This window comes from Gymnodraco acuticeps, unplaced genomic scaffold (assembly GCF_902827175.1).
Source record: "Gymnodraco acuticeps unplaced genomic scaffold, fGymAcu1.1, whole genome shotgun sequence".
NCBI classification, from domain to species: domain Eukaryota; kingdom Metazoa; phylum Chordata; class Actinopteri; order Perciformes; family Bathydraconidae; genus Gymnodraco; species Gymnodraco acuticeps.
Window position 1 is genome coordinate 2497 of NW_022990609.1, and position 15004 is coordinate 17500.

The 15004-nt window shown below is 47.2% G+C and overlaps 1 protein-coding gene across 2 annotated transcripts in view; it reads right to left on the reverse strand.

Moving 5' to 3' along the window:
• Positions 1–474: 474 nt before the first annotated feature.
• The window catches only part of rfx5 (regulatory factor X, 5), a gene marked incomplete at its 5' end in the record, with an annotated part of 18292 nt that continues 3762 nt past the window's right edge, over positions 475–15004 (reverse strand). For both annotated transcript variants that reach the window (XM_034228963.1, XM_034228962.1), the window contains 4 exon segments: positions 475–4056; positions 4306–4434; positions 8490–8569; positions 8913–9111. In XM_034228963.1, coding sequence (XP_034084854.1) covers positions 3298–4056; positions 4306–4434; positions 8490–8569; positions 8913–9111 — 1167 coding nt within the window.

The window sequence follows — 15004 nt, forward strand, 5'->3', positions numbered from 1 at the left end:
TCCTGTCCCTTTAAGACACAACTGTTCCTTTAAGAGGCTCCTGTCCCTTTAAGACACAACTGTTCCTTTAAGAGGCTCCTGTCCCTTTAAGACACAACTGTTCCTTTAAGAGGCTCCTGTCAATCAATCAGCAGGTAAACATCCCACAACAGGAAGTGACATCAGAGGACGCTGAGGTTGATTCTTATAGAGAGCCGAAGTGACGCGTCCTAAAACCCGGAAGTAAACTCCTTCCGGTTCCTTCGACAAAAACGCAATGCAATTTCTCCATAGGGTTTTGGAAAATAGCTGGAAATCAGGTCTGTGGTTGAAACACATTCAAGAGATGGATCACGTTTTGTTCAGCCGGATAATCTCCACATGTCTACTTTTATAATGTTCCAATCATAAATCTAATGTCCAGAAGCAAAATGCTAACGTTATGCTATAAAGGAGCTACAGCAGAGTCGCTGCTTCAACGTCACGCCAACTTCAGATCCAGATTCAAACACACAGATTCTAGATGGAACGAGTTGAAGCGTTTGAACACTCTGCAGGAGGCAGGGACTTGCTTTCAAGCAGAACAGAAACTAACTTAGAGGAGTGTTCACGTGTTCGGCGTAATGACGTACAACGTCCTCCACGACTTCTGTAGTCCTATTCAGCCACTTGGTAACAACCATCGTTTCTCAGACACGTCCACTCTTCAGAAATCACAGTGGGGTCTCTGCTGATGATTTAATGTCCTAGAACAAAACGTGACCCGTCTCTTCAATGTGTCTCAACCACAGACCTTATTCAGATAGTTTCCTAAACCCTACGGAGAGATCCCGTTGCTTTTTGTCGAAGGAACCGGAAGTGGTAAAAATGCTAACTTACTTCCGGGTTTTAGGACACGTCACTGCGGTTCTCTATATGCGGTCACTCCACTACCCGAAACCCGATCCTTAAATCTTTGATTATCTAACCCGTTTCTGTTTTTGAGCCACGAGGCTCCACAGTGAAATATTCCCAGAACCAGAGCTCCCAGTGAGAGAAACTGAGAGCAGCTGGGCTCTTCCTGCCTTTGACTCTCTACGGTCTGATGGCCCAGTCCGTCCCAGTGAGAGATCCAAACTGGGACGGACTGGACTCCTTGGCGTTGTGGACACTTCCTTTTGAAACTGGGACTTCCTGAAGCTTTACAGGTGAGTTTCCTGTCACTAAAACTCTGCTTTAAATCCAGTTTCTGAACCTCTGATAAACGTTTCCCTCTGCAGTCGAACACGTAACTCTGAACTGTATTTCATCGATGCATAAAAACCATGAAACCATGAACCCGAGGACCTCCAGTGGTTTCAGGTCTGTTTGAAGACGGTCATTTCAACATGTTGACACTTCGTTTTTCTGATACAAAAAGAGAGCATAAACAGAGCTGCTTTAAACTCACTTTCCCATCATGCAACAGGAGTCATTTTAACAGTCAAAGAAATCACACTGTTGGCGTCCCTTTGAAACACAGGACGGAGGGACACACACACCTGTACACACACATGGATGTGCGAGTGTTGATGTGAAACAGTGATATGCGGTTTGAAGCACCAACGAAGAAGAAGAAGACGCCCGGAGGCGGTTTGGCAGAAAAAACAAACGTCAACAATGTGGCGTAACCACGACGTCCACCAACGAAGAAGAAGATGGGGGCAGATAGTTTCTAACCTCTTTCTGGGAATCTTTCGATAGAGACAAACATTTTCCATTCTACTTCTAATAGTTAATTTTAACAAATATTTTTAAGTTAAAATTGAAAAAGCAGATTTTTTTAATGTTTTGTATCTTTTTACAAAATAGGGTTAGCATCATGTGAACTGGTTTAATTATTTTTTCTCACATTTTATCGAAACACATCCCATAATTTCCCTCAACTCAAACAGAGTGAACTCTAACGTCTCAGAGAAACCGTGGTGACGTCACATCGCTGATCAGAGGAGCTAGTGCAAAGGAAGCATGGCAACGATAGCTAAGCTAGGCTAGTGCTAGGCTAGTGCTAGGCTTGACTAGTGCTAGGTTTAGGCTAGTGCTAGGCTAGACTAGGTTTAGGCTAGGCTCGACTAGGTTTAGGCTAGGCTAGTGCTACAGAGGCTGGCCCTCTTCCCTCAGTATTACTGCATGCTGACTCTTCAGGTCACTTGGTGATGAAGACAAACTGCTTCAGGCCACATTAACAACTTGCAATAACTATAATAATGAATAATAAACTGCATCTCTGCTGGGCCTGTGGGGCTAATAAGAGCTAATGTCAGTCGGGGGAAACGTTACACCCCGTCGGGCCGAGCTGCTGTCGCTAAGGGGTTCTCTGTGGAAGTGGAATCACGTAAACACCACTCATTCTGTTATTCTGTGATGTTTAAATAAATGTTCTCCAGTTTCAACTTTGTGGGGAAATTATGATTTACTCTTCTTATAACTCTTATTTATGAATCGGTGGCATTTGAAAACACCTTCACTAAAGAAACTCCACCGACTTTAAAGTCTCATCAAATTTATAACTGAATTTAGTCAGAATGTGGTTCATCTTTACACAAGGGGCGGCTTATGAGGGGGCACACACACACACACACACACACACACACACACACACACACACACACACACACACACACACACACACACACACACACACACACACACACACACACACACACACACACACACACACACACACACACACACACACACACACACACACACAAGGCGGCGCTCCGGTGAAGATCTAAGGAACCTCGAGAGGCTCAACCCGTAGTACCTTCTGTGTCTCCTTCCCTACTTCCTGTTTCCTCCTTCGTTTAGTCACTCCTTTATTCTTCTTCTAAATCATCTGAGGCTGCACATAGTCTGGAGATGGAGGAGGGAAGGAAGGGGAGGAAGGAAGGAAGGAAGAGGGAAGGAGGGAAGGAAGGGAATATGAAAACGTTTAATTGGCTTCATGTATCCTCACTCTGGGATTTTCACCAAATCAGGAAGAGCAAAGAGGCCAAAAGAGGGGCGGGGCTTAATGTTCCAGGTGAGGTTAAACAGCTGATAGAAGAGAGTTATGGCGCCTTTCCACTGCAGGGCCTCGCTCGGCTCAGCACGGTATGGTTTATTTCTGTCTGTAGGCCGTTGTTGTGAGTGTGGACGGTCTGCGTTAGCTTAGCCGATCTCCATTCAGAAAACACGCTGAGATTTTGGAGAGCCAGAAAACTGTGAAAAAGTATCCGCTAGCCGGAACTACGCCGAGTGGAAACGCAACCAAAAGCGGGCCGGGCACTTAAACCGCGCTGCAGTGGAAAAGCACCATTATTGTCCCTTAGAGCCCCCCTCCTCTTCCTCCCTCCTCTTCATCACTGTGAGGGGAGAACAGGAAGTGGGAGCGCAGGAATAGGAAGTGGGCGTGTCCAGGTGCAGCTCCACGGGGGTGAGGGTGATCTCCACCTGGTCATCATCGTGCAGCGTGGGGGGGGGCAGCACAGCTGATGGAACAGCCAACATGTTGTTTCCTGGTCTCGGGGCTTTCTGAATGACCCCCTGAATCTCCCAATGGGGGGGGGGGGCGCTCTGCAACAGCTGGATGACACCCCCCGTTACCGAGGTGATGATTGGCATGTGAGAGGGGGGAGGGGGTTTGGGTGAGAGAACAGCCGGAGGAAGAGGGGGCGGGGCTTCTTCTGGGCGCGGTTTCCTGGGTCGTCCTCGCTTTCTTTTCAGAGGGAGGGGGGCGGGGAACGGGTCAGAGGGGGGTCGTTTGGTGACCCCTGACCCTTGACCCCGGGGCTTCTGTAGCACCGAGGTGGGGGCTGAGAGCTGAGGGGGTGGCGGGGCGGCGGAGGTCAGGACGCTCTGTGGGAGGATCATCACTGGAAGAGCCCCGCCCCCCATGGAGATGACTTTCACCTGACCTCCGGGGGCCGAAGCTCCTCCCACACCTGGGGGGTCTTTGGGAGCCAGCGAGGGGGAAGGAGCTAACAGAGAGGGGGAGGAGCTAACAGACAGGTGAGTCTTATCGGGGAGGGAAGAGCGGGGGAGGATTCTGGGTAACTGCTTCATGAAGGCCTCCACCTGAAACACATCATCAGTATCATTGTTGTTGTTGTTGTTGTAATTAATACGATACGATAATCCTTTATTGGTCAGATAAATATTTGTTACACACGGAGCTGCTGTGACTTGCATCACGTGTAACACATACCACGACACAATACATGAGAAACAAACAACATGTAACATAACAGCAGCATCAGAGAGAGATGTTGATGTTAAATGTTTGTTGTTTGTTAAACAGATGTAAGACATGACGTGTAGACGTACCGCAGGCCGCAGAGATGAGGAAGAGGAGGATGAAGGAGGAAGAGGAGCGTCCAGAGGCTTCACTGCTGCAGCTGATTTGTCTCCAGGCCTCAGTGAAGAAGACGAGGAAGAAGAGTCGCCGAAGTCCTTCTGCAGAGACAGGAAGTGATTAGCAGCAGGTATCAGGTGAGCTCACCTTGTGATCAAGTGATGAACAGCAGGGTTGCAGTCAGATAATCCAAAAATCAGCTCCTATCGTCTATCCATTTTTTTTTTCTGACTCACCTTTACTCACCGCTGGGTCACCAGACCTTCCTTCCACCAACACACTGACCTCCTTTTCCCCTCTCTCTCCAAGTGAGGTTCTTACCCTCATTACCTCTGCCCGCCCTACCACCTGTCCTCTGGACCCTATCCCTTCAAACCTCCTTCAGACTATCGCTCCTGATATTCTACCGTTTCTCACCCATTTCATCAACACTTCTCTAACTTCTGGTCACTTTCCAAACAGTCTCAAGGAGGCAAGAGTAAACCCTCTCCTAAAGAAACCCACTCTCAACCCGTCTGATGTTATAAACTACAGGCCTGTCTCTCTCCTCCCGTTCCTGTCTAAATCACTTGAACGCGCTGTCTTTAAACAACTCTCCTGTTATCTCAATCAGAACAACCTTCTGGATCCGCACCAGTCTGGTTTCAAGGCAGGTCACTCCACAGAAACTGCTCTCATTGCTGTCACGGAGGAACTGCACACTGCCAAAACTGCATCCCTCTCCTCTGTCATCATCCTGTTGGACCTGTCTGCTGCATTCGACACGGTGAATCATCAGATCCTCCTTCGCACTCTCCAAGAACTTGGAGTTTCAGGCTCTGCACTTTCCCTCCTCACCTCATACCTGAAAGACCGTACCTACAGGGTGACTTGGAGAGGGTCTGAGTCCGACCCTTGTCAATTAACTACAGGGGTCCCTCAGGGCTCTGTTCTTGGTCCCCTCCTCTTCTCCCTGTACACAAACTCGTTCGGATCAGTCATTAGCCCGCATGGTTTTTCTTACCACTGCTACGCTGACGACACCCAATTAATTCTGTCCTTTCCCCGCTCAGAGACCCAGGTCGTCGCACGCATCTCTGCTTGTCTAGCTGACATCTCTCAGTGGATGTCTGTTCACCACCTCAAGCTCAACCTTGACAAGACTGAGCTGCTCTTCCTCCCGGGAAAAGATTGTCCCACTCTTGACCTAACAATCAACATCGGCACCTCAGTTGTTTCCCCGACTCAGACTGCAAGGAATCTGGGTGTGACCCTAGATAACAACCTGTCCTTCACTGCAAACATCGCTGCTACAACCCGTTGCTGCAGATACACGCTTTACAACATCAGGAAGATACGTTCCCAGCTGACTCAGAAAGCGACTCAGGTTCTGGTCCAGGCTCTCGTCATCTCACGCCTAGACTACTGCAACTCCCTCCTGGCTGGTCTACCTGCATGTGCCAATCGACCTCTGCAGCTCATCCAGAATGCAGCGGCTCGTCTGGTCTTCAACCTTCCTAAATGTTCCCACACCACTCCGCTCCTCCGCTCCCTTCACTGGCTTCCGGTAACTGCTAGAATCCACTTCAAGACACTGGTACTTGCTTACCATGCTGCGAATGGATCTGGCCCTTCCTACATCCAGGACATGGTTAAACCGTACACCCCAGCACGTGCACTCCGCTCTGCATCAGCCAAACGACTCGCTGCGCCCTCGCTGCGAGGGGGACCCAAGTTCCCATCAGCAAAAACACGTGGGTTTGCTATCCTGGCTCCAAGATGTTGGAATGAGCTCCCCATTGACATCAGGACAGCAGATAGCTTACACACCTTCCAGACTGAAAACTCATCTCTTTCGACTCCACTTCGAGCGATAGAACTATTAACAAAGCACTTTTATACTAATAAAGGACTGGCTTATCTAAAGCCAGTTGAGTAGCACTTGAAATGTTTGGCTCTATGAAACCTGATGTACTTTATGATTCTGTTTTCTTCAAGGTTGTGTCTTGCTGGTCGAATGTACTTATTGTAAGTCGCTTTGGATAAAAGCGTCAGCTAAATGCAATGTAATGTAATGTAATAATGTATCCCTATCTCCTATTCCTTGACCTCTGAGTGAAAGGTCACGGGGTTAAGGGATAGTGGATAGGAGAATTCAAAAGGACTTAGGAGAAGAGACTGCGGTACTTTAGAGAATCGACTGCACTTTCACTATCCGACGTGTTTCTGATGCGTCCAGCGGACGTCCTGAATGAGCGTCTGCTGCTGTGGGGAAACTATGGAGACTACAGTTCTCTATACAGCGGACTACAACATGGATGTTCAATAAGAACGAGGGACTCCTGTGAACTCATCTAGAGACTCTGTGCTCTGACGCTGCTGCTTTATGCTTTATGAACGTGGACAACAGAGAAACAGATTCTTCAGGACCAAAGCTGGAATTGAAATAAAAAGGAAAGTGAAGCTTCTGCTCGTCACCCTCTCCCTCCGGTCCACATTAATACAAATGATCCCAATACGTATGATTGATGGAAAGATCTTAAATCAATACAGATGTATTTATTATAAACGTTAGTCCTTAACATCTATCACTGTGTATATCACCATTCAAACATCTTTTAAAAGTTGAACAAACCCCACAGCTCAGTGAAGACTGTGAGATGTTGACTTTATTTGATCATTTCAGTAAAAACTAACGTTCATATTTCTCTCTTTGATTATAATACTGATGAACGTTCAGAACAAAGCACTTTGGCAACTTACCACATACGTTTAGCTTAATGAGCACCGTAACTTTCATGATATCATTTCTCCGTCATAATCGGTTGTTTCCGTGAACGGCCGACTGTTGAGTGACGGCAAATGCTGCGGCTGCAATGCATTGTGGGGCAGCATTTTCTCCTCTCCTCTCGGTTAGGGAGGTCCAGTGGTTCCTAAGCTAAAGCAGGTTATAAAGGAAGTTTGAAACCTCCTTTCCTTTCATTTGGAGAATTGGAACGGCACTTATCATGGCTGCCACTGAGGGACTTCCGGGTCATTTCACTCCGTGAGGAAGGTTCCTAAGAGAAACGGACTATTCCACTTCAGCCCAGGTATCAGGTGAACTCACCTTGTGATCAAGTGATGAACAGCTGAGGCCTGTACTACGAAGCTGGTTCAACCTAACCTGGATATGTTTGAGTTAGCCGGTTGGCCTAATCCAAAACATACGCGCTCTCGCTAAACTGTACTACGACGCGGGTTATCAAGTGGATCGCTCAAGCCAGCCGTGTCCTATCTAGTTAGGTGTTCACATGAGAGGGGTGGTATCTGGAGCATTCGACCAATCACAGACATGGAGAAGCACACTGACAGCGCAGCGTCATACTTCCTGAATGAAAAGTCAACTATAATATTAGACATATGAAGAAGTTAAAGCTGAAACATCCATGACTTAAACACTTGATCCAGGATCAAAGCCACAGAGCTGCACCTGCAAGGTGAACACAGCTGGGAACAGAACAAGTGTTTGAATGCGTACATGAACAGCTTTATGATATCACTGCCCGTCTAAGACACCATCTGACTTTCATTACATTTGACTCCAGTGTTTCCTCAACTTAATGTGTTGCTTCAAATAATGCTTCTGCATCCAGTCTGTGACGCTGTGAGTGTTGCACGGCCAGATACGGCTCAGCTGACTCAGATCAGGAGATGATACATTATGAAGTGATATGGACTGTACTTAATGTGACTCTGATCCGGTTACTTATGTTGTGGCAGATATTTAAGTAAGCTTTCTTAACGCTAATGTTATAATAGTCAGATTGCTCTGAAGATGGAGCTGATATTCTATTCATGTTCACGTTCACACAGTCGCTGATTGTTGCCGGCCGTCTTTCCTGCGACGGCAGCTTTTCTGTATTTCCTTTCTCCTGTAATATGACTTGATCGCTTTAAACTCCGCACACTGAGCTCTGATTGGTCAGCAGGCGGTGCTTTCACTGAGTTGAGCTCTTAGCCTGCAACCTAACCTGCTCCGGAGCAGGTTAGCCGCTCAGCATCAGTTACCATGGAGATCTAGCCGCTAAGAAGAGAACCAGCTTCGTAGGACCGGAAACCCAGAGTTACCCTGAAGTTAGCCGCTAAGAGAACATCCGGCTTCGTAGTACAGGCCTCAGGTATCAGGTGAGCTCACCTTGTGATCAGCTGCTCCTTCGCTGTCTGCTTTAGAAATCACCGTCTTCTTGATGACTTTGTGGGGTTTGGCTGGACCTCCTGCAGAGAGACAGCTGTCAATCATCTCTAAAACATCAGATATCTGAAGCACGTTAATTATTAGGATTATTTTCAGATTGATATTAGTGATACACACACACACACACACACACACACACACACACACACACACACACAACACACACACACACACACACACACACACACACCACACACACACACACACACACACACACAACACACACACACACACACACACACACACACACACACACACACACACACACACACACACACACACACACACACCACACACACACACACACACACACACACACACACACACACACACACACACACACACACACACACACACACACACCTGCGAGTGCAGCGGAGGTCACCAGCTCAGCCTGGCTGCAGCGAGGGTTCACGATGTGCTCCTGGATCAGATATCGGGCGATTTCCACCGTCGTGTCGAACGAGCGCTTCAGGATCTTCTGCGCCCAATCACAGATCAGCTCGCACGCCGCCTCCGTCACTTCCTGTTTATACGTCTGCACCAACTCCGTCAGCTCCGCCTGCAGAAACACAGAGTTCATCAGGTTAACTTCATGAGAGAGGAACACAGAGTTCATCAGGTTAACTTCATGAGAGAGGAACACAGAGTTCATCAGGTTAACTTCATGAGAGAGGAACACAGAGTTCATCAGGTTAACTTCATGAGAGACGAACACAGAGTTCATCAGGTTAACTTCATGAGAGAGGAACACAGAGTTCATCAGGTTAACTTCATGAGAGGAACACAGAGTTCATCAGGTTAACTTCATGAGAGACGAACACAGAGTTCATCATGTTAACTTCATGAGAGGAACACAGAGTTCATCAGGTTAACTTCATGAGAGAGGAACACAGAGTTCATCAGGTTAACTTCATGAGAGAGGAACACAGAGTTCATCAGGTTAACTTCATGAGAGAGGAACACAGAGTTCATCAGGTTAACTTCATGAGAGAAGAACACAGAGTTTCATCAGGTTAACTTCATGAGAGACGGAACACAGAGTTCATCAGGTTAACTTCATGAGAGGAACACAGAGTTCATCAGGTTAACTTCATGAGAGGAACACAGAGTTCATCAGGTTAACTTCATGAGAGGAACACAGAGTTCATCAGGTTAACTTCATGAGAGGAACACAGAGTTCATCAGGTTAACTTCATGAGAGACGAACACAGAGTTCATCAGGTTAACTTCATGAGAGGGACACCAGAGTTTCATCAGGTTAACTTCATGAGAGAGAACACAGAGTTCATCAGGTTAACTTCATGAGAGACGAACACAGAGTTCATCAGGTTAACTTCATGAGAGAGGAACCAGAGTTCATCAGGTTAACTTCATGAGAGAGGAACACAGAGTTCATCAGGTTAACTTCATGAGAGGAACACAGAGTTCATCAGGTTAACTTCATGAGAAGGGAACACAGAGTTCATCAGGTTAACTTCATGAGAGAGGAACACAGAGTTCATCAGGTTAACTTCATGAGAGAGGAACACAGAGTTCATCAGGTTAACTTCATGAGAGGAACACAGAGTTCATCAGGTTAACTTCATGAGAGGAACACAGAGTTCATCAGGTTAACTTCATGAGAGAGGAACACAGAGTTCATCAGGTTAACTTCATGAGAGAGGAACACAGAGTTCATCAGGTTAACTTCATGAGAGGAACACAGAGTTCATCAGGTAACTTCATGACAGGAACACAGAGTTCATCAGGTTAACTTCATGAGAGACGAACACAGAGTTCATCAGGTTAACTTCATGAGAGACGAACACAGAGTTCATCAGGTTAACTTCATGAGAGAGGAACACAGAGTTCATCAGGTTAACTTCATGACAGGAACACAGAGTTCATCAGGTTAACTTCATGAGAGAGGAACACAGAGTTCATCAGGTTAACTTCATGAGAGACGAACACAGAGTTCATCAGGTTAACTTCATGAGAGGAACACAGAGTTCATCAGGTTAACTTCATGAGAGGAACACAGAGTTCATCAGGTTAACTTCATGAGAGGAACACAGAGTTCATCAGGTTAACTTCATGAGAGGAACACAGAGGGTTCATCAGGTTAACTTCATGAGAGACGAACACAGAGTTCATCAGGTTAACTTCATGAGAGAGGAACACAGAGGGTTCATCAGGTTAACTTCATGAGAGACGAACACAGAGTTCATCAGGTTAACTTCATGAGAGAGGAACACAGAGGGTTCATCAGGTTAACTTCATGAGAGACGAACACAGAGTTCATCAGGTTAACTTCATGAGAGAGGAACACAGAGGGTTCATCAGGTTAACTTCATGAGAGACGAACACAGAGTTCATCAGGTTAACTTCATGAGAGACGAACACAGAGTTCATCAGGTTAACTTCATGAGAGAGGAACACAGAGTTCATCAGGTTAACTTCATGAGAGAGGAACACAGAGAGTTCATCAGGTTAACTTCATGAGAGAGGAACACAGAGTTCATCAGGTTAACTTCATGAGAGAGGAACACAGAGGGTTCATCAGGTTAACTTCATGAGAGGATGTGATGCCCCTGTGGGTGCATCAGTAGATAGGGTGTGGCTGTTCTGTCTGTGCTGCATTGGCTCCAGTGATTGCACCGATTGCAGTAACTCAGGGCACCTGGGTCTGGTGCTCTGCAGCTATCTTAAAGCCTCTCTGCTCCTGTCTGCTCTCTCGCTCTGTTTTCCTGCAGGCACCCGGCTCTGATGAGTATAACCAATGTGTTGAATTGACCAGTGTTGTGCAAATAAACACCTTTACCTACCCGTTGACATGTTGTGTCTCCTTTTTGTTGTGGCCTTTTGAGCCAGGTCGCAACAAATGGGGGCTCGTCCAACGGGTTATTTATTTAAAAGTTTGTGTAGTGCTCATTGAGCAGCTGATTCATTGTGGTGGTCCAGCTGTGTGCTGGCGCTGCTATTTGGGGGACACATCATGTCTTTTGGGTTTCAGGATGCTTTAGTGTTTGACATGGCATCAGGTTTTGTGTGCCAATCAGAAGGTAAGATATTGCTGTTTGTTACGCTTTTGTAAAAGAGATTTTCCCCGCTAGGCTTAAGTGGCGTTTCCCCTTGGGTTCCGTCTGTTTGTTTTTTTCATAGTGTTGTGGCGACGTGGTTGGTGTCAGCTGTTTTCGGACAGCTGTCTCGGGGGCACATCCGCGTGATTTCTTGGTGTTACCTGCGTGCAGGTCGCTCCATAAATCCGCCGGGTTCCAGTGCGTAATTACCCGCCGCAAGCCACATGAAGACTAGGTGAGAGTAGGAAGATTTTGGTAAGGCAGTTAGGGGGGAATTCTCTGTTGGGTTTTGTCTTTTCGCCCAGGCGTGTTGACAGTTGAGTACTTTGCTTTCTGATTGGGTATAGGCAATATATTATGGCTTCTTTGTCAGCGTTTGTGGATGCGCCCTCAGTATCTTTCTTGGATGGTTGCCAGAAGGCGCAGTTGATCGAAATAGCAGAGCATTATGAAATTGCTGTTGTAGGGAGCAAGCGGAAACATGACATTAAAGCTGTCATCGTGTCATCTTTGTTTGAGCGGGGAGTGTTACAGAAGAGTGAGTCTGGTGTGGCAGGGGTCGGGCCAGTAGTGGTTCAGACAGTTGGTTTGACATTCGAACAGCAAAAGGAGCTTTTGGCCATGCAGTTTAATCAGGAGAGATTGCAGTTGGAGTTGAAGTTGGAGCAGGAGAAGTTGCAGTTGGAAATGAGGGGTCAGCAGCAGGAGGTAGAGAAGCGTTTAGAGGTGGAGAAGGTGCTGGAGGTGGAAAAGATGAAATGTGAGGTGGAACATGCTAGATTACGGCTGATGGGAGAGGGCAAGTTTTCTCCAGGGGAGGATGGTGGTGCTAGGTTAGCATCAGGCAGTGGCGATATAATTTCTTACTTGCGATTAGTGCCAAAGTTCAATGAGCGTGACCCGGACATTTTTTTCACTCTATTTGAACACATAGCAGAGGCAAGAAACTGGTCAGATTCGGACAGAGTGCTGTTACTTCAGTGTGTACTCACTGGGCGAGCACAGGAAGCCTATTCAGCTATTTGTGGCGAAAATACTTTGGACTATGATAGAGTAAAATCAGCGGTGTTGAAATCTTACGAACTGGTTCCTGAAGCGTATCGTCAAAGGTTCAGAAGTGGGGTCAAGGGAGATAAGCAGACACATGTGGAGTTTATCCGTGATTTAACTTCTCCTTTTCAGCGGTGGTGCGCGGCAGCAAAGGTTGCAAGTTTTGACGGTCTTTGTGAGCTCATTGTCTTGGAACAATTTAAAAACATTCTCCCTCAGCGTGTGGCCACATATGTGAATGAACAGAAACCTCCCACCGCGTTTAGAGCTGCTGAATTAGCGGACGATTTTGTGTTGACACATAAGGGCAGTTTTGCGGAGAAATATTCTAGGGGTGATTGGAAACGTGGAGAAGACAATGGAGATGCCCGTACAAAGTTTTCACCAGGCTCCTCCCGTAGATTTGCAGGTACAGGGCGACCCGAGGGGGCCAAAGTGGACCAATGTCACTATTGCAAAGGTGGGGGTCATTGGAAGGAGCAGTGTCCATTGCTGGAAACGAAGGGGAAGCCTCGTTTGTCACCACATGCTCCAGCCATGTGTTGTTCTGCCGTGTTGGTTAAAAAGCCACAGGGTGTAGGATCGGGCATGGTGCCTGATAAGAAGCTGGTTTGTGCCGACTTGGATGTGGGTTCTGTTTTTGGGCCGTTCATAACGGAAGCCGTTGTGTCAATAGTTGGTAGTGACAAGTATGTTCCGATTAAGGTGTTGCGTGACACAGCAGCTAGATACTCATTTATTGTTGAGTCAGTGTTGCCTTTTTCGTCAGAGACAGAGACGGGGGATTTTGTGCTGATGAGGGGAATGGAGATGGGCTTGATTCCTGTGCGACGTCATACAGTAGTGCTGGATTGTGAGCTGGTACGGGGAGTTGTGTCTATCGGCGTGCGTCCCGCATTGCCACTTGATGGGGTACAGATGATTTTGGGCAACGATCTTGCTGGTTGTGTGGTGTGGGCAGGTGTGCCACCGCCTGTGGTGGTTTCCAGACCGTTGGCATCTGTAGAGCCAGATAAGAGTGGTTTGCAATTTCCAAGTGTGTCTCCTTTTTATACTATTACGCGTGTGCAGAGCCGTAGGATGTCTACTGACCTACCTGTTTCGGAGTCTGGAAAAAGTGGCCCAACACGGTCCTTTGACTTTCAGATCGAGACAAAGGTGAAGAAGAAGAAAGAGAGGAAACGCCGCAAAGCGAAGAAGAGGAGGCCGAAGGAGGTCAGCGCGCCCAAGAGGCCGATGAGCGCCTACATGCTGTGGCTCAACGCCAGCCAACCCAAGGAGGAGTGGGACATAAAGGCAGTGGAATCGAAGAAGCAGTACGAAATCGCAAGGCAAGAGCTCGAAGACAGAGGCGGAGGAGGAGCGTCCTCCAGTCCTAAGATGGAAAGTAAAAAGCTGGAGTTAAGAAGAAGGATGTTGGGTTGTCGTGGACCCCTTTGGGGCCCCGTCTTAAGGGGGGGGGCTGTGATGCCCCTGTGGGTGCATCAGTAGATAGGGTGTGGCTGTTCTGTCTGTGCTGCATTGGCTCCAGTGATTGCACCGATTGCAGTAACTCAGGGCACCTGGGTCTGGTGCTCTGCAGCTATCTTAAAGCCTCTCTGCTCCTGTCTGCTCTCTCGCTCTGTTTTCCTGCAGGCACCCGGCTCTGATGAGTATAACCAATGTGTTGAATTGACCAGTGTTGTGCAAATAAACACCTTTACCTACCCGTTGACATGTTGTGTCTCCTTTTTGTTGTGGCCTTTTGAGCCAGGTCGCAACAGAGTTCATCAGGTTAACTTCATGAGAGAGGAACACAGAGGGTTCATCAGGTTAACTTCATGAGAGGAACACAGAGTTCATCATGTTAACTTCATGAGAGAGGAACACAGAGGGTTCATCAGGTTAACTTCATGAGAGAGGAACACAGAGGGTTCATCAGGTTAACTTCATGAGAGGAACACAGAGTTCATCAGGTTAACTTCATGAGAGGAACACAGAGGGTTCATCAGGTTAACTTCATGAGAGAGGAACACAGAGTTCATCAGGTTAACTTCATGAGAGAGGAACACAGAGGGTTCATCAGGTTAACTTCATGAGAGAGGAACACAGAGTTCATCAGGTTAACTTCATGAGAGAGGAACACAGAGGGTTCATCAGGTTAACTTCATGAGAGAGGAACACAGAGTTCATCAGGTTAACTTCATGAGAGAGGAACACAGAGGGTTCATCAGGTTAACTTCATGAGAGGAACACAGAGTTCATCATGTTAACTTCATGAGAGAGGAACACAGAGGGTTCATCAGGTTAACTTCATGAGAGGAACACAGAGTTCATCAGGTTAACTTCATGAGAGAGGAACAC